The following is a 17628-nucleotide window of genomic DNA, read 5'->3' as shown; positions in this document are numbered from 1 at the left end:
GTAAATTCACGATACAAGCAAGTAATACAAACAGCAATCACCAATAAATGTTTTCTTTAAAAAAGAAAATCGGAGTTTGCAGAGCTTTTTATAAAGGCAGTTAAACATTCTTATCTCTTACGTAGAAATAGAAAAACTGGGAGCTAGAAAGATTCAATAAATTATATGGGGTCATACGGGAAGTTGCCGTCTTCTGAATCCTTAACATTGTGTCCTGGTTTCATAGCCTATACTGGGGCGGAGAGGGTATTCAGCAGTAAACTACCTGGTCATAGTTTCAATGTTCGTGCTTCTTTGGCAATGGTCAACGCCAAAGGATGCTGCTATACTGCAGAATTAAATTTCTGTGATGTATTTCAAACAGTCAACCAATCCTCTATCCTAGGTGTCATTCAAACAACTGTAGAGCTTGCCAGATGACTACTTACCCAAATCAAAAGCTATTTATTATTACCCTTTTGAAATTAAAAATGGACAGTGGACCTTTCTTGTTGCATTTTGTATCCAATTCAGGCTGGTAACCTTGAAAACATAGCTGACCATCAGCCTGTGATATGGAGGTGTTTGCTAATGTCTGATAGACATGAATCCATGATTTTTCTCAATGTCCTAGTTTAATGTGACTATAATTACTCCTAATCAATTACTTTGGTTGCAGTAGGTAGCCCATAGAGTGGCTGGGCATCCTCTTCCAATAGAGAAGTGTGTCCAGTATCATCTCAGATACATCGAAAGGCTTTCTGGGAGATCTACTTTCTGTTGCCCGTGCACTATCTTTTTATAGGGATTCATGCTTGAATTGTTGTCAGTGCAAAATCCATGTAGTTAGAAAAACAAAAAAGCGGTGTATGTGTGGGGAGTGTAGAATAAAAAAAGAAGTGGGAAGTAAGGAAGTTTGGTTGTTCATTTTTGTTTAACAGATAAGTTAATTTTCTAAGATGCTCAGCACCTACACCTCTTAAGCCTGAAGGAATCTGAAGGTCCTCGCTCCCTTCAAGGCCAGTGGTGCCCTTTGAATGCCTCATTCTCCATGCAGTGGTCATTCTCCTTGTAATACTCGTGACATACGTTTTAGATCTGAACATCTGGATTCAGATTCACTTATAATATAATTAGGTGTATCCCCAGCGGGGAGAAGGTTTTTGATGGAAGAAGTCTTTTCAAGAAAGCTATTATACCACTTGTTATGGCAATAGCAGCCAGGTTTACTTTACTGTAATGTATATTTATTTTTTTCAGAAGACTATAGCTCTCATCTGAAGTTAGACCTCCACGGCAATATGTGCCTTAGACTGCTAAATTGTTTTAATACATCTCAGTAAAAACAGTTCTAGGCAAGAGCATTTTAATGGTCATTTTTTTTAAGTGTGTTTGAAGGCAGTGTGTGGACAGTGTGATGTAGGGGAAGAGCCAAATGTTTATTTTAAGATGTGTTTGAATGAATCTGCCTACATAAACTTGCCAGTGTTAAGAAAGAGGGGCTCTGCCCCTTTTAGATCACAAAGGCCTCTCAGTGGGGGATGGTTTTGGTAATGGAAAAAACAAAAAAGGTTCCAGTATGTGGTGGAGGAGGTAAAATAAACAAACAGCAATGGATGATTACTTCTCTCCATCAAGGCTTCTTTATCCTTGCAAGCTCAGTCAGTGGTCAGCATGTTAGACACCCCTCCCTGTTTTATCCATCCCTTAACTGTGTTCTTTGACAGCATTGGTTTATACAGCTGGGTCTTTGTGGAGCTGGATGGGAATCGCTGTCGAACAACAGACAGGAAGGTAGACAAAGTACCTATGGAAGGGTGAATGGCAGACGTCCTCCGAGTTTCCCTGGAGGGAAAGATGCTGGTTTCAGGGTTTTTCTCCTTTCCACCTCACCCCCCAACTCCCAAAGATTTTTAAAGTGGACATCTTTTTGGGATGGTGTTTCAGTGCCTGCCACTGCAGCCTTTCTAAAGTAAAATCGGAGACTCCTTATGGTCCCAAAGGTATGTTGTCTGTTTAGAGTGGTCTGTCATTGTCATATTTGTAGATTTGTTTTTACTTTGCATACCAATGTGCGTTTGTGCAAGGGTATATGTGTGTTGTATGACTAGTAACTATATTTTTCTTAGCTAACAGTTCCAGCAGTATCTAGGGTTAATGTTTGTTAAGCTGGGTAATTGTCAGCTGTTTGATTGTTCTTTCTCTTGAAAGTTTTGACAGGCATTTCTTCAATCAGATAAAGCAAAAAATCAGCTTTTAGACAGTGGTGAGCTGAAGTCAATCCACATACCTACATGCCCCGTTACAGCGGTGAGGAAGCATGTTAGTATGTGCAAGCAACAGTTTTCAGAAGTGTTCGGTAGCGCTTTAAACTGAACACGGATGTTCAGAAATCAGAAAATTCACAGAAGTGAAAGTGGCTTGTACAGTACTATTTCAAGTAAACAGACGTGCTATAATGGGTGATTATGCCACAGGTTTGTTAATGTAGATTTTTAATTTTTATGGTTTTATGAGTAAAAACTGGGAAAACAATACAACTGTCAGCCTTTCACAAGATGACTGAAGAAGACTTCACGGTACAATATGTACAGTGAGTGAAACAGGAGCCCTCACATCATACCATGAACAACTTCTGTTTTATCCCTCATGCAGTCATCTGTTGGATGGCATGACTCTGTGGATAACCTGAAGTAGGAGACAGGAGTGCAAAACCACCTGAACACTGGAAAAAAGTTCATCTTCTCTTTTGGAATATCAGAATGTCTGAGTAAAATTATTTTTATTTAAACATTTTTTGTTTTACTCTATTTGTATTTCAGAGTAATTTTCAGAGGCAGCAATTTTCACTAGTTTCTGAAAGGCGACATCTGGGCTTTGGAACAATCTCTTTTCAGCTTTGAAAATTCTACCTCAAATTGCTTAGACATTATAAATGTTCAAATTTTTTTGTGTTTTTGTTTTTTTAACATAATAGAAAGGCAATAATGTATTTATTCCCTGCCATTTTATCTTCAAGTTCAGTCTGATTTTTCTTTCTCGGGCTCTCCAGGATTATTTGTTCCTGGGCCAAGAATGCACCTGTCATGTATAAACCCTCCAAAAAGGGGGGAGCACACACATGCATGTGAATAAAAAAAAAAAATTCTAGGCAGCTGGAATTAACCTGTTGGAAAGAAAATGTTTACATCCATTAGAGACATTGCTCTGCCTAAGTGTATTTTTTCATACACACGCGCGCACACAGACAAAAAAACTATTTCACTGTGCATGTAATTCTTAAAGGTACACACGGGTTGTCTGAGGCCCCAGTTCTGCTCACGCTAAAGTTATTTAGAGGCCCAATATTTCAGGGATGCAAGTTCAAGCTATGAATGGATATGCATACATACTTTACTAGCACGATCGGTTTTACCAGGAAACATAGAGTGTATGAATTGATGTATGTGCTTATGTGTTCCCCTGTTTATTTGCAATTTTTTATAAAGTGATAGACGTGATGCAAATGTGTATGCAAGTGGTGGTTGGAGCAGGAGTTTATGTAATAATGGTAGAACAGTACTGTAAGTTCAGAAGTGTAAACATCAGTGAGTATACTGAAAATTATTTCATAAGTGCAATTACATGTACATTTATTAGAAGCAAACATACATGCAATATAAACTTATTATTCTGAACTTACCAGTAGGGAAATTCAGAGTGAAGTGGGAAAAAGAGAGACTTTTTTTTTTTCCTTGTTTCTGATTTGTTTGTGATTATACACAAACCCTGGTGAGAGAATGTTGTTGTTTAAAAAAAAAAAAAAATCCATTTTTTGAGTTTGAAATGTAAGTAAGGCAAGAGAGAGAAAAGGAGAGGAGGCTTGAAGCTCAATAGCTGTTTCCTTGGCACTCCCATTCCTGAGCAATGGCGTGATGGAAGAGTGGGAAAAGCTGTGTCATATTTTACCGAGATCTCCATCAAAAGAGTGGCTTCTTGTACTGAAATCTGGGCGTCTTTTGGGAGAGAATTCTTATTATTAATGTTGATTCTACTGAAAGTAATTCATCACTTAATAATGCTTGAAGAAATTTTATGTCAGCTTGATTAGACAAAGACTACGAATGACCAAGAATAAGCTCCCTAAATTGCAAAAGTTTTAATATTAGCTAACTTTTCAGAATGAGCCTGTGCTTCCTCAAATTTCTTTGTAATAAGTCATTCATAATTGTCATAATTTTAAAGCTTTTTCAACTCCTTGCCTTCATTTCACTCAATGTCAATGGAAATTAGGTATGCACGTCTGTGTGTGATGTATGGATTCCTTGTAGCATGCAGCACAGCTCTCCCACTCAGCGTCTGGAGACTGACTGACTTCTTTTCTGTCATTTTCAAGTATTAGTTTGAACAGTGAAATTTCAAGTCCTGAAATCTTTAATTATTTGACTAGATTCCTCTTTGTAGTTCAGCAGGCAGAAAGTGATGATTACCTAATGTCTTAGTGATTGCGATAGTACTTTCAGCAGCGAGCACTTCCTAAAACTTTACATAAAAATAAAACCCAAACTCTGCTATTTCTGCTGTGACATGAGGACAAATGTAAAATAATAATAATAATAATAAAAAAAGTAAAAAAAGCAAGATGTATGAGGACCTGAAGAGTGGAGGGAGGTACATTTCTGAAAGGGGGGGTGGGGGGGAAGGAAGCCAGCGTTAACTTGAGGATGCACTGGAAAATAAATGAGCTTGTGGATTTAATTCAGAATCATCCAAGCAGAGTCTTTTGCATGAAAGAAGCCAGTGATCAGGCTCAGTTTACTTGAAACATCAACAATGACTGCATCCTGCTGTTTCAGAGTTTGTGCTGATAGATGCTCATCGTCTTTGACACTGCACCATTATGGTTGTATGTTGCCTGTACCGTAACCACATTTCCACTACGTGCCTCTTCTGGTTTTGAGAAGTTCTCAAAAAATCCAGGTTTTGAAGTTTGGTCTTTTAGAAACATACTTTTCAGCAAAAGTAAAATCTGATCCTGTAGTTTCTGGTTTATAAACATACTATTAGATTTTTGGCTCTTTTAGTTGACATACAGACTAGTGAAAAACGAAAGGCTTATAAAGTTGACAGGTACCAAACAAAAATAGGATACAGGTTCTCATGCTTAAGCTGATTTTGAATGCGTGTCTCTGGGTGAATCACTAAACGTTCCTGCTTAACACCTACTAGTTACTGTACAAAACAGGGACAATAATGCAAAGTCCTGTAGGAGATCTGCAAAAGAATTAGGTAATATTCTTTGCGGTAATAGAATATAGTACCTTGATAGAAGTTCCTTCATCACCTTACAGATTCTGTTTTGGTTGAAGGTGGGTTTGTTTCAGGCTAGGGTATTTCACTAAACAACTTAGTCATGCACAAAGAATCTTTCCCAGTTACCTGCTTCGAAAGGTCAGTGAAAATCTTTGCGTAACACACATTAGGAACATCCAACATGAACTTTCTTCCACAGTGTATTTTTCCTAGATTTGATTTTACAGTGGTTTTTCATGCATAAATTCCTTGCAAATGCAAGAAAATGGAGATGATGAATTTTTAGTTCAGAGCATAGGGTTTATAGAAAGTTTGGGTTTTTTGTTTTTTTTTTTTGTTTTTTTTCCTTCATTTTTCTAATGAAAAAAGACAAATTTTACAAGGTTTTTGTTAACATTTTATTGAATGACACTTGTAGCAACTTTCTTATTTGAAGGTTTCAAAACTTGTCAAAATGAAACCGTTTACCACTGGAATTTTGAACAGTACCTTTTCTCAAAAAACAGTTTCCACAATATGTGGAATATCAGATTTATGAGCCAAGCTGCTGATACTGTACTATACTATACTTTAAAATGCAACTTTAAAGTAGGAGGTAGCACGTTCCCCATCCATTTTATATTCAGCATCTTCTAAATTGATGGACTAAAAAAAATTGTTAAAGTTACCCCGTACAGGGAGGAAATCTGGAAAGCAAAATGGAGAAAGTGAGTTGGGTGAAATGGAAATTATTGGGTGGGCTTAGCCATAGGATTACTTGTGGCAGCTATAATAATAGACAACTGCACTGAAATATTACACAGGTTATGCCATAGCGATCTTGGTTTGTATGAACAAAAGTGACTTGTTCACCAAAACCCTTTTCGAATAACAACTTATTTGTAGCATATGTGCATTTTAAAAGATGGCTGATTGATATGATCTTAGAAAGTAATAATTAACAGATTATTCCATCTCAGTGTGAGTGACAGATGAGAGCATGTTTCATGCACATTTTTATTGATTAGCAAATTAGAGATGCTTGCTTCTTTTTTCTTTCTTCTTTTTTTTTTTTTTTTTTTTTTTTTTTAAATTGTAAAATTACTTCAGTAAAGAATTCCAAACCAGGCTGTAAATGACTCAAAGATATTGTCAAGTGAAGTCTGTTTTTAGTGGTATGTGTAGAAACAAGTCGGGCTTGCAGTTCCCAGTGGGACAGAGTGTGGGAGTCTGCCACCCTTACTCATGTTGAGTAATACCTTATTACACAAGTAATCCTGTCAAAATGAAGAGAGTTGGGTTTTTTTTAAAGGTACTAGTTATTCAGTGTACATAAATAATGAATGAATTTGGGGCCAAAACGGAATGGAGACAGTCATTAGTATTAACTAGCACCTTTTGCTTGGATTGTCTGTAAAGAGATCAGAGCTTCAATAAACCTGGGAATGTGAACCATTTTATTAGTACTAAACATGATCAGAGATGAGGCAGAGGTATTGCTGACATTTTGGATAAGCTCGTGTTTGTGCATCTGGACGTGTGTGTGTGTGTGTGTGCACTTACACATTAGCTATATGTAATATTGCTGCTGTCTGTAATCATAAGTGTTTCCTGTGGAAAAGCAGAGTCTGCAGATTTCCAACCTGTACTTTAATTAGAGGCAAATACCCCTGCAGATCAGGAAGAGTCAGATTGAATCCCATTGAAGTTCCTGGGACTAGCTTAGGCTATAGCATTCGGTTTGGAATCAGGCCGTCTTAGCGAGTAAATTCCTGATGCTGTTGGTAGCTGGAATGACCCTCCACACTGCTGCTGGAGGATCAGATCTGCTCGTCTTGTCCTTGTGCATGTCTGCAGAATGCAGCTCTGTGCCTGTCTCCAATGTACGGGGCCGAGTGATTGAAACTCTCCCCATGAGAAAGACTTAGTTTGTAGCTGCCAGAGAAACTCAAGAGGTGAACATTTTCATGCCGATTCAGAAACTGGCTATGCGACTCCAGTCAGGCGCTGTCACGCCTAGTTATGGTGAGAAAACAACAATGCCTCTCTTGATAAGGGAAAAAAAGAAAGTCTTGCACAGTCAAAATTTTGACATACAATTTAAATCATCTCTCTACATCCTGTGGACTTGGAGCTGTCAAAAAGGCAAAGCCTGTGTTTGAATGGAAAAGCTTTTTATTTCTTTAAAAAGTGTACCAACTATAATTATCCATAACTATGCAGGCCTGTTTTAATGCTGTTTTATAATTACAGGTCTTAATGCTAGATTATACAAAGTCATTTATAAATAGTCAGAACAGAGGGACTTTGGGAGTTTTTAACCTGTAGATTGCTGTAGGTTGTGGCAGCTGACGGGATTTTGCCTGTGTATGTATGGGGTGAGCTCTGTAATGATTGATGAATCCCTTAATTAACTCCCAACAAGTTAAGATTTATGGCCTCATATCTTTTTCTCCTGACACATCTGTGTTTGTCACTTTGGAAGACATGGATAAGCCATTTCTCCAAAAGCTTTTGTGGGTATCTGAAATGTTTCTGAGGTATTTTGCTTAATGTAACAAGATTAGAGTTTTATGACATAAAATTTATGAAATTTTATGGCATGAGCAATCAAATTGGGATGGATGCTGGTTGTGTGCTAGAGGGCACCATCTCCTTGAATACTGGATACCATTTCAGATTTATTTTGGGTATACAATCGTGTATGAAATGAACCAAAACCAGTGAACAAATGGAAACATAGTGGGGACACTTAAATGAGGTTCTGTTAAAATTAACAATAATACAAAAATAGAGCTGTGGAAAGATCACTTTTGTGAGGCACTGAACTCGAGGGAAGAAAACCCCAAACAAAACAATGTTATTTGGTAGCCTGAAATTATTTGGGTGGAACCAATACTTGTAGTGGCATGAGGAAGCAATTCATGTGGATGCAGTTCAGCTCTTGCTCTCTCCAGTGGGAAAATCCAGCCATGCTGAAGCCAGTCCAAAAACACCGAGATCAATAGACACAGGGTATCAGTTTAAGCCTACAAAGAGTCTGTTGTAAATTGAAGGGGAGTAAAGAAATACATGGAGAAGCTATTGTACAATGAATCACATCAAATATTTGTGGGATAAGAGTGAGTTAGAAGAGTGAGATTTTCCTTCCCTGAAAAAAACATTCTTGCTACTAGGAAAAGCATTTATTTAATGAAAATTTAACAGAAGGCATGTTTTTTACTGCAATTTCTGCATATTAAGAAGCCTTTTCAGAAACAGAAAGAAAGAGTCCCTTTACAAAAAATAGGGTCATGTTTAAATTCATCACCGGAACTAAATCTTCAATTCCATCCTAACCACTGATAAAAATCAAGCATGGGGATACATTTCATAACTCCGATGTGTCTCTACAGTGGACTGAGTACTGCCTGTGTGCCACTGTGTCCGACCTTTGCAGATTAAGGTTGTCTAAAAAGTTACTATTTAGCTATTTATATTCAGTAGAAATGATTAATGACAATTCAAAATGCAGCTCTTCTTGCAAGTCGTAAGTTGCAACAGATTTCGTCTGCAGAGACACCCCTTTAGATTCTGAATCTGGTCCACTGTATTGCTACTTTTCTGAGAGTTATATCTTGAGGTTTTGTTTGGGTTTTTTTAATCCTATCCATAAGTTGATGGTTGAGGAAACTGATGTTTCCTCTCTCATTGTAAACCTTCTTTCAGAGGGGTGTAATTGAAAACCCTTCTGAGTTTAAACTAGTTTGAGGAAAAGATCTTGAAGTCGTGTAAGTTGTAAACTGTCACGTTATCATTGAGGGTAGATCCAGGATGTTTGCAGTCCTTTGTTAAGATGGGATAATTCCAGTCCTTCATTAGACTTAGATCTGTTTAAAAGAGCTCAGTTTCAGATAATGTTGTTACTCAGAATTTAGCTGTTTCCCTTATTGTTTATAATGGGAACTCTACTTGCATCTCAGATATAGAATCTGTTAAGACCTAGTATTAGCTCAGTAGGAAAATGAAGATGTATGAAAAGAAGATAATTCAAGGATATGGGGTGTGGGAGCATTACAAATTCTGATAAAGCTGTAGAAATAATGAAAGACTGACTGTGAATGAATTTACCTTGTATCACGTTGTTTTCTGCTCATGAACCCGTCAGTGATTTGATCCTTTGCTGCTATCGGCTTTGATAGTTACTGTCCTTCTGGAAGACATTTCCAGAAGTAGATACGGATTTATTTATTTATTTAAATCTTGCATCGTCTTGTGGAAATTTCCCGGATGTTCATAAGGAGTGAGTAATTTGTATGAAACTGTGGTGTTTGTGTTTGATGTTAAAGGGGATGATGAGATTTCTGAAGGGCCAGATTATGCCTAACTCATGTTGGCTATGGGCAGTGCTACCTGAAAACAAATCGCAGTCGTCGTCTGAGCTGTGTGACCTTTACCTAGGGTTGTGCATCTGTTTCTTTGTGTCTCCTAGTCACTTGGAAAACTAATGCAGTTTAAATCTGTAGCTTCACCACCTTAGCTATTTTAGCAATTTCTTGGCCTTCTAGCATTATGATGAGCACATGGCTTGTAATTTAAACTGGAGGTTAGAAGAGCTGCGTGAGGAAGGAAAAAGTTTCTTCTTCCCTCTCTAGTATCACTGTAGGCTGGCCTACAGTCCAACCCATAGGTTTGCATTTTAGATCAAAAACATAATCATCTCCGTTATTGCTAGTGCGTGGAGGTGGTCACCTCTGTTGCCTTCCTTGCCTGTTTTTATAAGTTCCCTGCAGAAAATTATATCGTCTCTGTTGGGAACAGTGACAAGCAGAAGGCAATGATGATCTGCAGCACGCTAACTGAACGCAGTACAGGAAACCATATATTCACTGATAAAGTTAGCAGAAGAGCTTTACTTTAACGTAATAGTCAAACTCTCCTTGTGAAGCAATGTGACAGAATCTGGGTTAACAGCAGTAGGAGTTTTTAACACAACTTGGGTATATAGTATATAATACAAATCATCAATACAAAGCAAGGCATCCTGTCTTCGTATTGTATTGTCAAAGTGAATTGTAGTGGAGAATTTCATAGATGGTTTACAATATTTTCGGTCATCTTATCAAATATAAATGTCCTAAAGTATAGAACATTACCGTGGAATAATTGACTAATGATTTTGTGTCCCTCCTTTTTTCTTGCCAAAATTGAGACAACTGCTTAGTGCTGATTTTCAGAAAGGGAGATTTTGTAAAAACCCAAGCTTCTATTAAGGCAGCGTTGAAATGAGTAACCAAAATGTAACCCTGGGAATCAATAGCAAATGTGTATCTTGGTGCGGTGCAATGCAGAATATGAATAATTCACATTAACTTCAGGAGGGGGTTGCATGGTTTCTGCAGAAGAAAAGCTTGGGATCTGTCACGTCAAACATAGCTGTAAAATGCTGAATTCAGTGGGCTAGTAGAAAACTGCCAGTAAGAGTCTATCTGGTGATCTCTGTCTTTATACATATGCTTCGCTGCAGACACGTAGGTGGGAAAGCCTAGAAGACAGAATTCAGGTAGGATGTATGAAGTGTTAGTCTGTTGGACTAAGTCAAACATTAATAGAAAATACAGATTGCTTCTCTGCGTACAGGCAATAGGTGGTGTTCAGAACAGGCGATGTGCAGCTGAGCATAGGTTCTGGTAGGGATTTTTTGTCTCAGTTTTTTTTTGTTGTTGTTTCTTTTTGGTTTTGGTTTTTGTGTTGTTGGTTTATTTTTTTTAAATATAATCTAACTTGGCTCAGGAGGCAGAGCTCAAAATGAGATCATTAGAAACAAAATAAGTCCTAACAAAGGGCTGTTTAAAGTCACTGTTTGTTTTCAGACCCAGTTGACTGCTGCTAAGAACCATTTCGTGCTCAATATGCCAAATCGTATGGACATGCTCCACCTCACAGCAGCCCCACACATGGTTCAAGAGGCTGCTGGGCTTTTGAAATGCAGTCCTTTAACTGTGAAGTGGAAAATCAAAATGGGGTAATTAGAATCATAAATGCTAGATTTTTGAGGAGGAGCAGTATTACTTCAGCCTGTCTTTTCAACTTCTTTTACATACAGTAGTCTTCAGTTTCCTTGCTCATAACTTCCTATTTTCTAGGAAGTATTTCTCTTTTTTCCTTTCTTTTCTTCTTTTGACTATGCCTATAGGATTTCTTATTTCTCATTCCATTCCTTATTACAGATGCCCCTGCTTAGCACAGTGGCCCATTATGCCAGCCGTGCACATACCCTGATTTTCATGAGCAATGTTGCTGTAATTAATCCCAGAAGTCGTCTGCATTTTAATACTTCACTGGACCCCTCTATTTTGAAGACCAAGCTGAAAAAGTGTTCTGGGTTCAGATTGTCCTATAAGATTTTCAGTAGTGCCTGGTTTGGATGAAAACTGGATTTTTCAATGACATAAGGATTCTTTCAGTCTTTCTAAAGTTGACGATATACATGTGCTATCAGAACAGTGTTACCCGACAGTCTCAAAAATTTTGGAATGTGGGGCTGAATTTTAAGTCAAGATTTGTGTGTGATTTTTACAATGTGTACTGTATCTCGCTTGTGTGTCCTTTTTTATATAGTTATGGATGTAAATTACATTTACATGTATTTTTTTTCCTGATTTGGCTATAGGTAGGAAGTATAGGGTATCTTAACAGCAAATCTTCATTCACTTAGTACAGCCCTGAATTTGTGTTGTCAAAAGGCTTAGGTTATTAATGTCTAAATGTTTTAATTGCTTAACTATCCCAGATCTGCAAACCTGAAAAGATTCTTGCAACATGACTGTAATGCTCTGTTGTTCACATGGGTGAAGTTTTATAAAAACAGATATTTTGGCTTGCTAGCAAGCTTATTTTATTTTATTTTACTTTATTTTGTTATCAGTTACGGTTAAATACATGCGGATGATTATTCCTTAAAAGCTAAGTTGACAATAGCTTGTATCAGGAGACATTCTATCTTCTTACAGTCTCTTGCAAATGCAAAACCAGATGGGTATTTTTTTAAAGGAATTGCATTTCATTATACAGTCTTCTTAGGTGAATTTTCATGTTTAAGAAGCCAGAATACAAGAGAGTGCTATATTAGTGTATTATTCTCACAACAAACAAGCCACTGTTCTGTTGCTACCTGCTTGGCCATTGTTCCCAATTGTGTATGCTTTGCAGTGGTATTTGGATGGTTTCCTGCTCTCTGCCAGCACAAAAAAGGCATTTCTGTTACAATGGCCCCTAACCACACAATGACGGCATTAAGGATTTATTTGGAGGTTTCATTATTTTCTCCTCTTTTGTTCCTTCCAGGATGTCTTCCAAGCGACCAGCCTCTCCGTATGGGGAAGCAGATGGAGAGGTAGCCATGGTGACAAGCAGACAGAAAGTGGGAGAAGAGGAGAGTGACGGGCTCCCAGCCTTTCACCTTCCCTTGCATGTGAGTTTTCCCAACAAGCCTCACTCTGAGGAATTTCAGCCAGTTTCTCTGCTGACGCAAGAGAACTGTGGCCATAGGACTCCCACTTCTCAGCACAACACAATGGTAGGTTTGCTAATGGTCTATTGTGCTTACATCCATTCTTTGAATTCTGCCTCTACAGTAGTTTGGCATGCAGATCTGTACTTTATGGAGTATGCAATGCACAGTTACACGTACAGAACATGCTACAATAATGTGAAAGCTTTGACCTGGCTGGGCTGCCTTTACTCTCCGCTACAAATGCTAAACCACTTGCAGCTCAAGCTCCACTTTTCCTCACCTTTGCCTGCTGGCATTTAGGGCGCTAAAAATTTTTAGCTACAGTGATGTGAATTTGAAGTGTATGTGTTCAGCAAACAGTAAATGGTTTTGGAACACTGTAAGTGAGAGTCATGTTTGGCATGGTGTCTGAAATATCACCCCAATGCCAAGTTTATGCAATAGTAAGGCACGAAAGTCTGTATAAAGGGTAAAAAAAGCAACTTTGGATTTTCCTCGTTTTAAAAATTCACGTGTGATGTGTATTTCACATGCCAGAGATACCTACAAGAAAGTTTGTGCTTATGGAATTAAATCAACCTACCGCTTTTTCACTTGTGAATTCCCACCTTTTTGTGCACTTTACAAATGACACGGTGCACTTAATCCATTATGTTTAGCAGCCCACTGGAAGTCCAGAACTGGCTTTATCTAAAAGCAGACAAACGAAAAGAACAAAAAGAAATGCCATGTTCCTCACTGGTATCATAGTGTCACCGTTGTACCGTGACATGTTTGGGCCCTTCATGCAGGGTACTGTGATACATTTTTATAAAGGTTGAAAGGTGCAGGGAAAGGCATTGAAACCCCAGGACTTAGGCACATCGACAAAGCTGTCTATTGTGAACACACTTACATAGCTCTTGCCTGTTGACAAACTGACTGTAACTTTTCTGTTAGCCCCCTCCTTTGGCAAGGGCAGTGACAGTTTCACTTTAACTGAAGATAGTGAATGGACCTGCATATTTGAAGGCTTTTAAAAAGGCATTGCAAAATAGGTGATAGTGTATTCTCATAAAAGCCTGTAACAGCTCCATAGTGGTATTTAAGCCCTTACAGCTCATTATGCATATGTAACAAGCCCTAAGTAAAAAGCCTTAGGGATTATTATTTTTCATAGGACCACGTCACTGGATATTCACTGAAGCCGCTCTGCTAGACAAAATAACTCACTGATCCCGATCCATTTTTCTTCCTTTTTGGTCTAATGCTTAAGTTCTAACAGTGGTTTGGAATATTTAATTTTACCTTGTGTTATTGCAACTTTAAATGAAGAAAGAACGTCATTGGAAAAATTACTCATGGGCAGACATGTCATTATCTTTTTCTAGCTTGTTTACTACTCATCCTTTATCATATGTTTTATGGAGATGTAATTCATTAATGTGATGTTAGGGTATGTAACTGGTGTATGAGCTTTGCTGTATTTTGGCCTATTTTAAGAGAATGTATTGAAGATAAGTGGTTGTTCCTGAGAACATTTAAGTCAACAGATAAACTCGTGATGACACCGGTAGTGTAGAATCAAAAGAATCAAACCCTAATGAAATGAAAGCTCATTGTTTTCTAAGGAGCCCAGCAGGAGTATTTTAACTACATCTCACTGAAACACCTAACTGCTCTTTAACTGATTTTAACTAACTTCTTTATTCATTTGTAGTTTTTAAGACCAAGAAGTTAGCTGATCATCTAGTGTGACTTCCTGCTGTGAAGGCTATATTTAATGTGATGTCAAAACAGTGTGTTCTGTCTCTTTATAACACAAGATACTGAATTATTGCACGTTTTAGACAGTTTTGCTGTAGTAGTGAGATGCTGTAGGCTTATCTGAAGCATGTTTGGGGGGTTGTAGGGACTGGTTTTGTCTTTGTACGTATTTAAGAAAATTGCCAGTTTGTATGACTGTGACATTCTTGTAATATCTCTCTTTTAGTAAGGACTGTCTTGTAAAAATCATCATCGAGGTAGGTCAGAAAGGAAGTAGCCTATGTGTCTCCAGAAAGAAGGAAGCGATCAGTGTAAATAAGTAAAATACTCATAATCACTCCCTCTGCTGTTGTGGTATGTAGTTATAAGAAGGAAGTAACTGAACCTAGTGCTTAGATAACTTTTAGATGACTTCAATTTGGGTGATGAGCAGTTATGAAAGTCATTCCCAAAGGGTGTTCACTTTGGTAGCATTAGAGAGGTAATTTTTATACTGTTTGAATTGACATTCTGTGCTATTTTATAGTCTCTGGGAAGCAAATCCAGGTGTATGCATGTGTGCACGCACCACCACACAGTGCGGTCCAATACAGTTTTATTGATAAAGCTCCAGCAGTGTGCTTCACACTTCTTAATAGCTTGTCAGCTGTACTACTACACCTATTAACTGAGTGCAAGTGACTATGGAGTTCTCGTTTTGCAGCCACATGCTGTCCTTAGCAGGGTACACCTTTACAGATCTCTCCAATGTCCAGTAAAACAGGATCAGACATACAACCAGTCTGAAATCATGTAGTGCATCACTCTGCTGCACCCCTGTAAACCATACTGCTTTGTGCATGATTGTTGGCTAAGACTGTTCTCTGAAGGGATTCTTAGATAGACATGGTATAGATCCAGGGAGATCTTTCTGTGTTAGCTTACATGTACAACACCCATTTGGCTTAGGGAACAATCTCGGCAGAAGAAAACCACAGCCAAGGGATCTGGAAAAGGTATGGAATTACACAGCTTGTCTTATCAGTGGGCTGTGTAGTTGAATTCCTCTTGTCACCACAGCTGTCCCTGTCTCCCCGTATTCTGCCTCTCAGCACTGGGTTATGAAGGGACACTTAGGAAAACAATTTCAACCTTGAGAATCAATTTCTTGGCCTCACTTTTCTAGCTGCTAATTGACCCTCTGTTTCATAGGTTACTTCCAGCTGTGCTTCCTTTTACAAGTCCTGCCAGCTGGGACATCCTAGGATCCTTAAGGTAAAGGGCTGGTTGCAACAGAGTGATAACTCAACAGTTTACCCAACTTAGACTTCTGAAAATCTACCCTGTTGCGCTTTACCAAGTTGTAACAACTGCCAGCTTAGAGACACAGCTCGGAATGCTGGGTAAATTTTTATAAAAGGAGGGCAAAATCCCTAGAAAGAAATCTTCAAAGCTAACCAAAATTGGCAAAAAGCTGCAAAACCCATCTTCCCATCAAAACAAACAGGGTATTTCTGAGGATGCTGGAACTGCAGCCAGAGAGACGTTAGTGCAGTGGGCACAAACTGACATGCGGGAGGCTCCACCTGAACATCAGGAAACGCTTTTTACTGTGAGGGTGCCTGAGCACTGGCACAGGTTGCCCAGGGAGATTGTGGAGTCTCTGTCCTTGGAGATATTCAAAAGCCGTCCGGACGTGGTCCGGGGCATGTGGGTCTAGGTGGCCCTGCTTGAGCAGGGGGCTGGACCAGATGGTCTCCAGAGGTCCCTTCCAACCTTGACCATTTTGTGGTTCTGTGAAAGTCAGGGGCAACTCTATCCCAAACTCTCTTCTTCTTGATAGCAGAAACTAAATACTTACTGGAAGTAGGAAAGCTCTTCCACTGATAAGAAAAGAAACAATAATTTATCAGACTTAAACCAAAAGCTCAGAAGAAGATACAAGACAAATCATTTGACCTAGAATATATCTGAGGGTCCCCTTAGGATGTTCACAGCAGGCTGTAAGCCTAGCAGGGAAACAGTTGAGGATTACAGTATCAGTCAATACCTCTTTTGAATTCAAGAAACCTGTTAAGGGTACAGTATTTGGATAGCACAGATAGTTGTTAGCTCATCTAAGTTACAAGGGTTTATTTTATTTATTTATATTTGTCTGCCGTACCATGTTGTTTTTGCCACCCCTCAAGACTACTGATGTCACCAGCGGTGTCTGTGTGCTAATTTCTGAAAATAAGAGATGTCAAGGCTAAAAGCACTGATTGAAGTATACCATGGGCATGGTATACTGTGGTCAAATTTGATCATTCTTCTTAACTGTAGAATATCAATCAAATGCTGGACTAGACATAAACCAAAGGAAGTTCTGACCAAAAGATCATACTGATAAGATGTAATTTTGCCACTGTCCAGTTGTTCCAAACTGGGTGACTGCACTGCTAGTCCACATTTGTCCTGCACTATCAGTGAGATTTAGAATTCATTGTCAGCAGTGCTTTAAATTGATAGGTAATATTACAGTGCACTGTTAAATAGCTTTATTGCTTCACACTATAAAATGTTGCATTTCTGTGGTGAATGAAGTTATTCCTCTGTAACTTGGGAATAATATTAAGAAATTTTGGTCATATTAAGAATAACAGTACTGCTGGTCAAAGAGCTTACCAACACATTGCTTCATGCTTTTCCTCCACTTGTCCAAAATAAAAGGTTGTTTAATGCTGTATTTGAATTCTCTTATCACATACATCCTGGCCTGCACTTCACCTGTTGGTCTGGGGTTGTCAGCGTCTGAATAGTATTGGATCAGAACAACATGTGGCTAGAGCACTTTGCTACTATTCAGAAGTTGTGAAGATAATGGAAATCTGAATGCATATAGCTTTTTAAAAAGTCAAATAGGACTCTAATTATACTGAGCGAAAGAATGCCTATTTAAAAAAAAAAAAAAAACAAAACCACAGTGGTTTTAGAGAAATTTTAATTTTCAGTGTACCTTTGTGCATCAAGCTTAGGATAAGTTATTGTGATGGTACAATGCACAGTGTTGTGAACACCAGTGCCGTTATTGTGCCAGCTCTAATAATGAGAATTTCATTGTTTGGGGAGAGCAGTCTCCTACACTCTAGACAAAAGTGTAATTACTTTTGAACGATGTG

At 38.4% G+C, this 17628-nt stretch overlaps 1 protein-coding gene across 7 annotated transcripts in view; it reads left to right on the top strand.

Annotated features, from left to right (window-relative positions):
• Nucleotides 1–17628, top strand: part of SOX5 (SRY-box transcription factor 5) — a gene marked incomplete at its 5' end in the record, with an annotated part of 291635 nt that overhangs the window by 25516 nt on the left and 248491 nt on the right. For 3 of the 7 annotated variants that reach the window (XM_082308706.1, XM_082308705.1, XM_082308707.1), the window contains one exon: nt 12577–12808. In XM_082308706.1, coding sequence (XP_082164832.1) covers nt 12577–12808 — 232 coding nt within the window. Of the gene's footprint in view, nt 1–12576; nt 12809–17628 lie in introns of those variants that run through there. The other 4 variants (XM_082308710.1, XM_082308708.1, XM_082308709.1 and 1 more) reach the window with 2 other exon arrangements.

This window comes from Platalea leucorodia, assembly GCF_965183815.1.
Source record: "Platalea leucorodia genome assembly, chromosome: 4".
Lineage (NCBI taxonomy): Eukaryota > Metazoa > Chordata > Aves > Pelecaniformes > Threskiornithidae > Platalea > Platalea leucorodia.
This window is presented reverse-complemented; position numbering and strand designations above follow the sequence as displayed.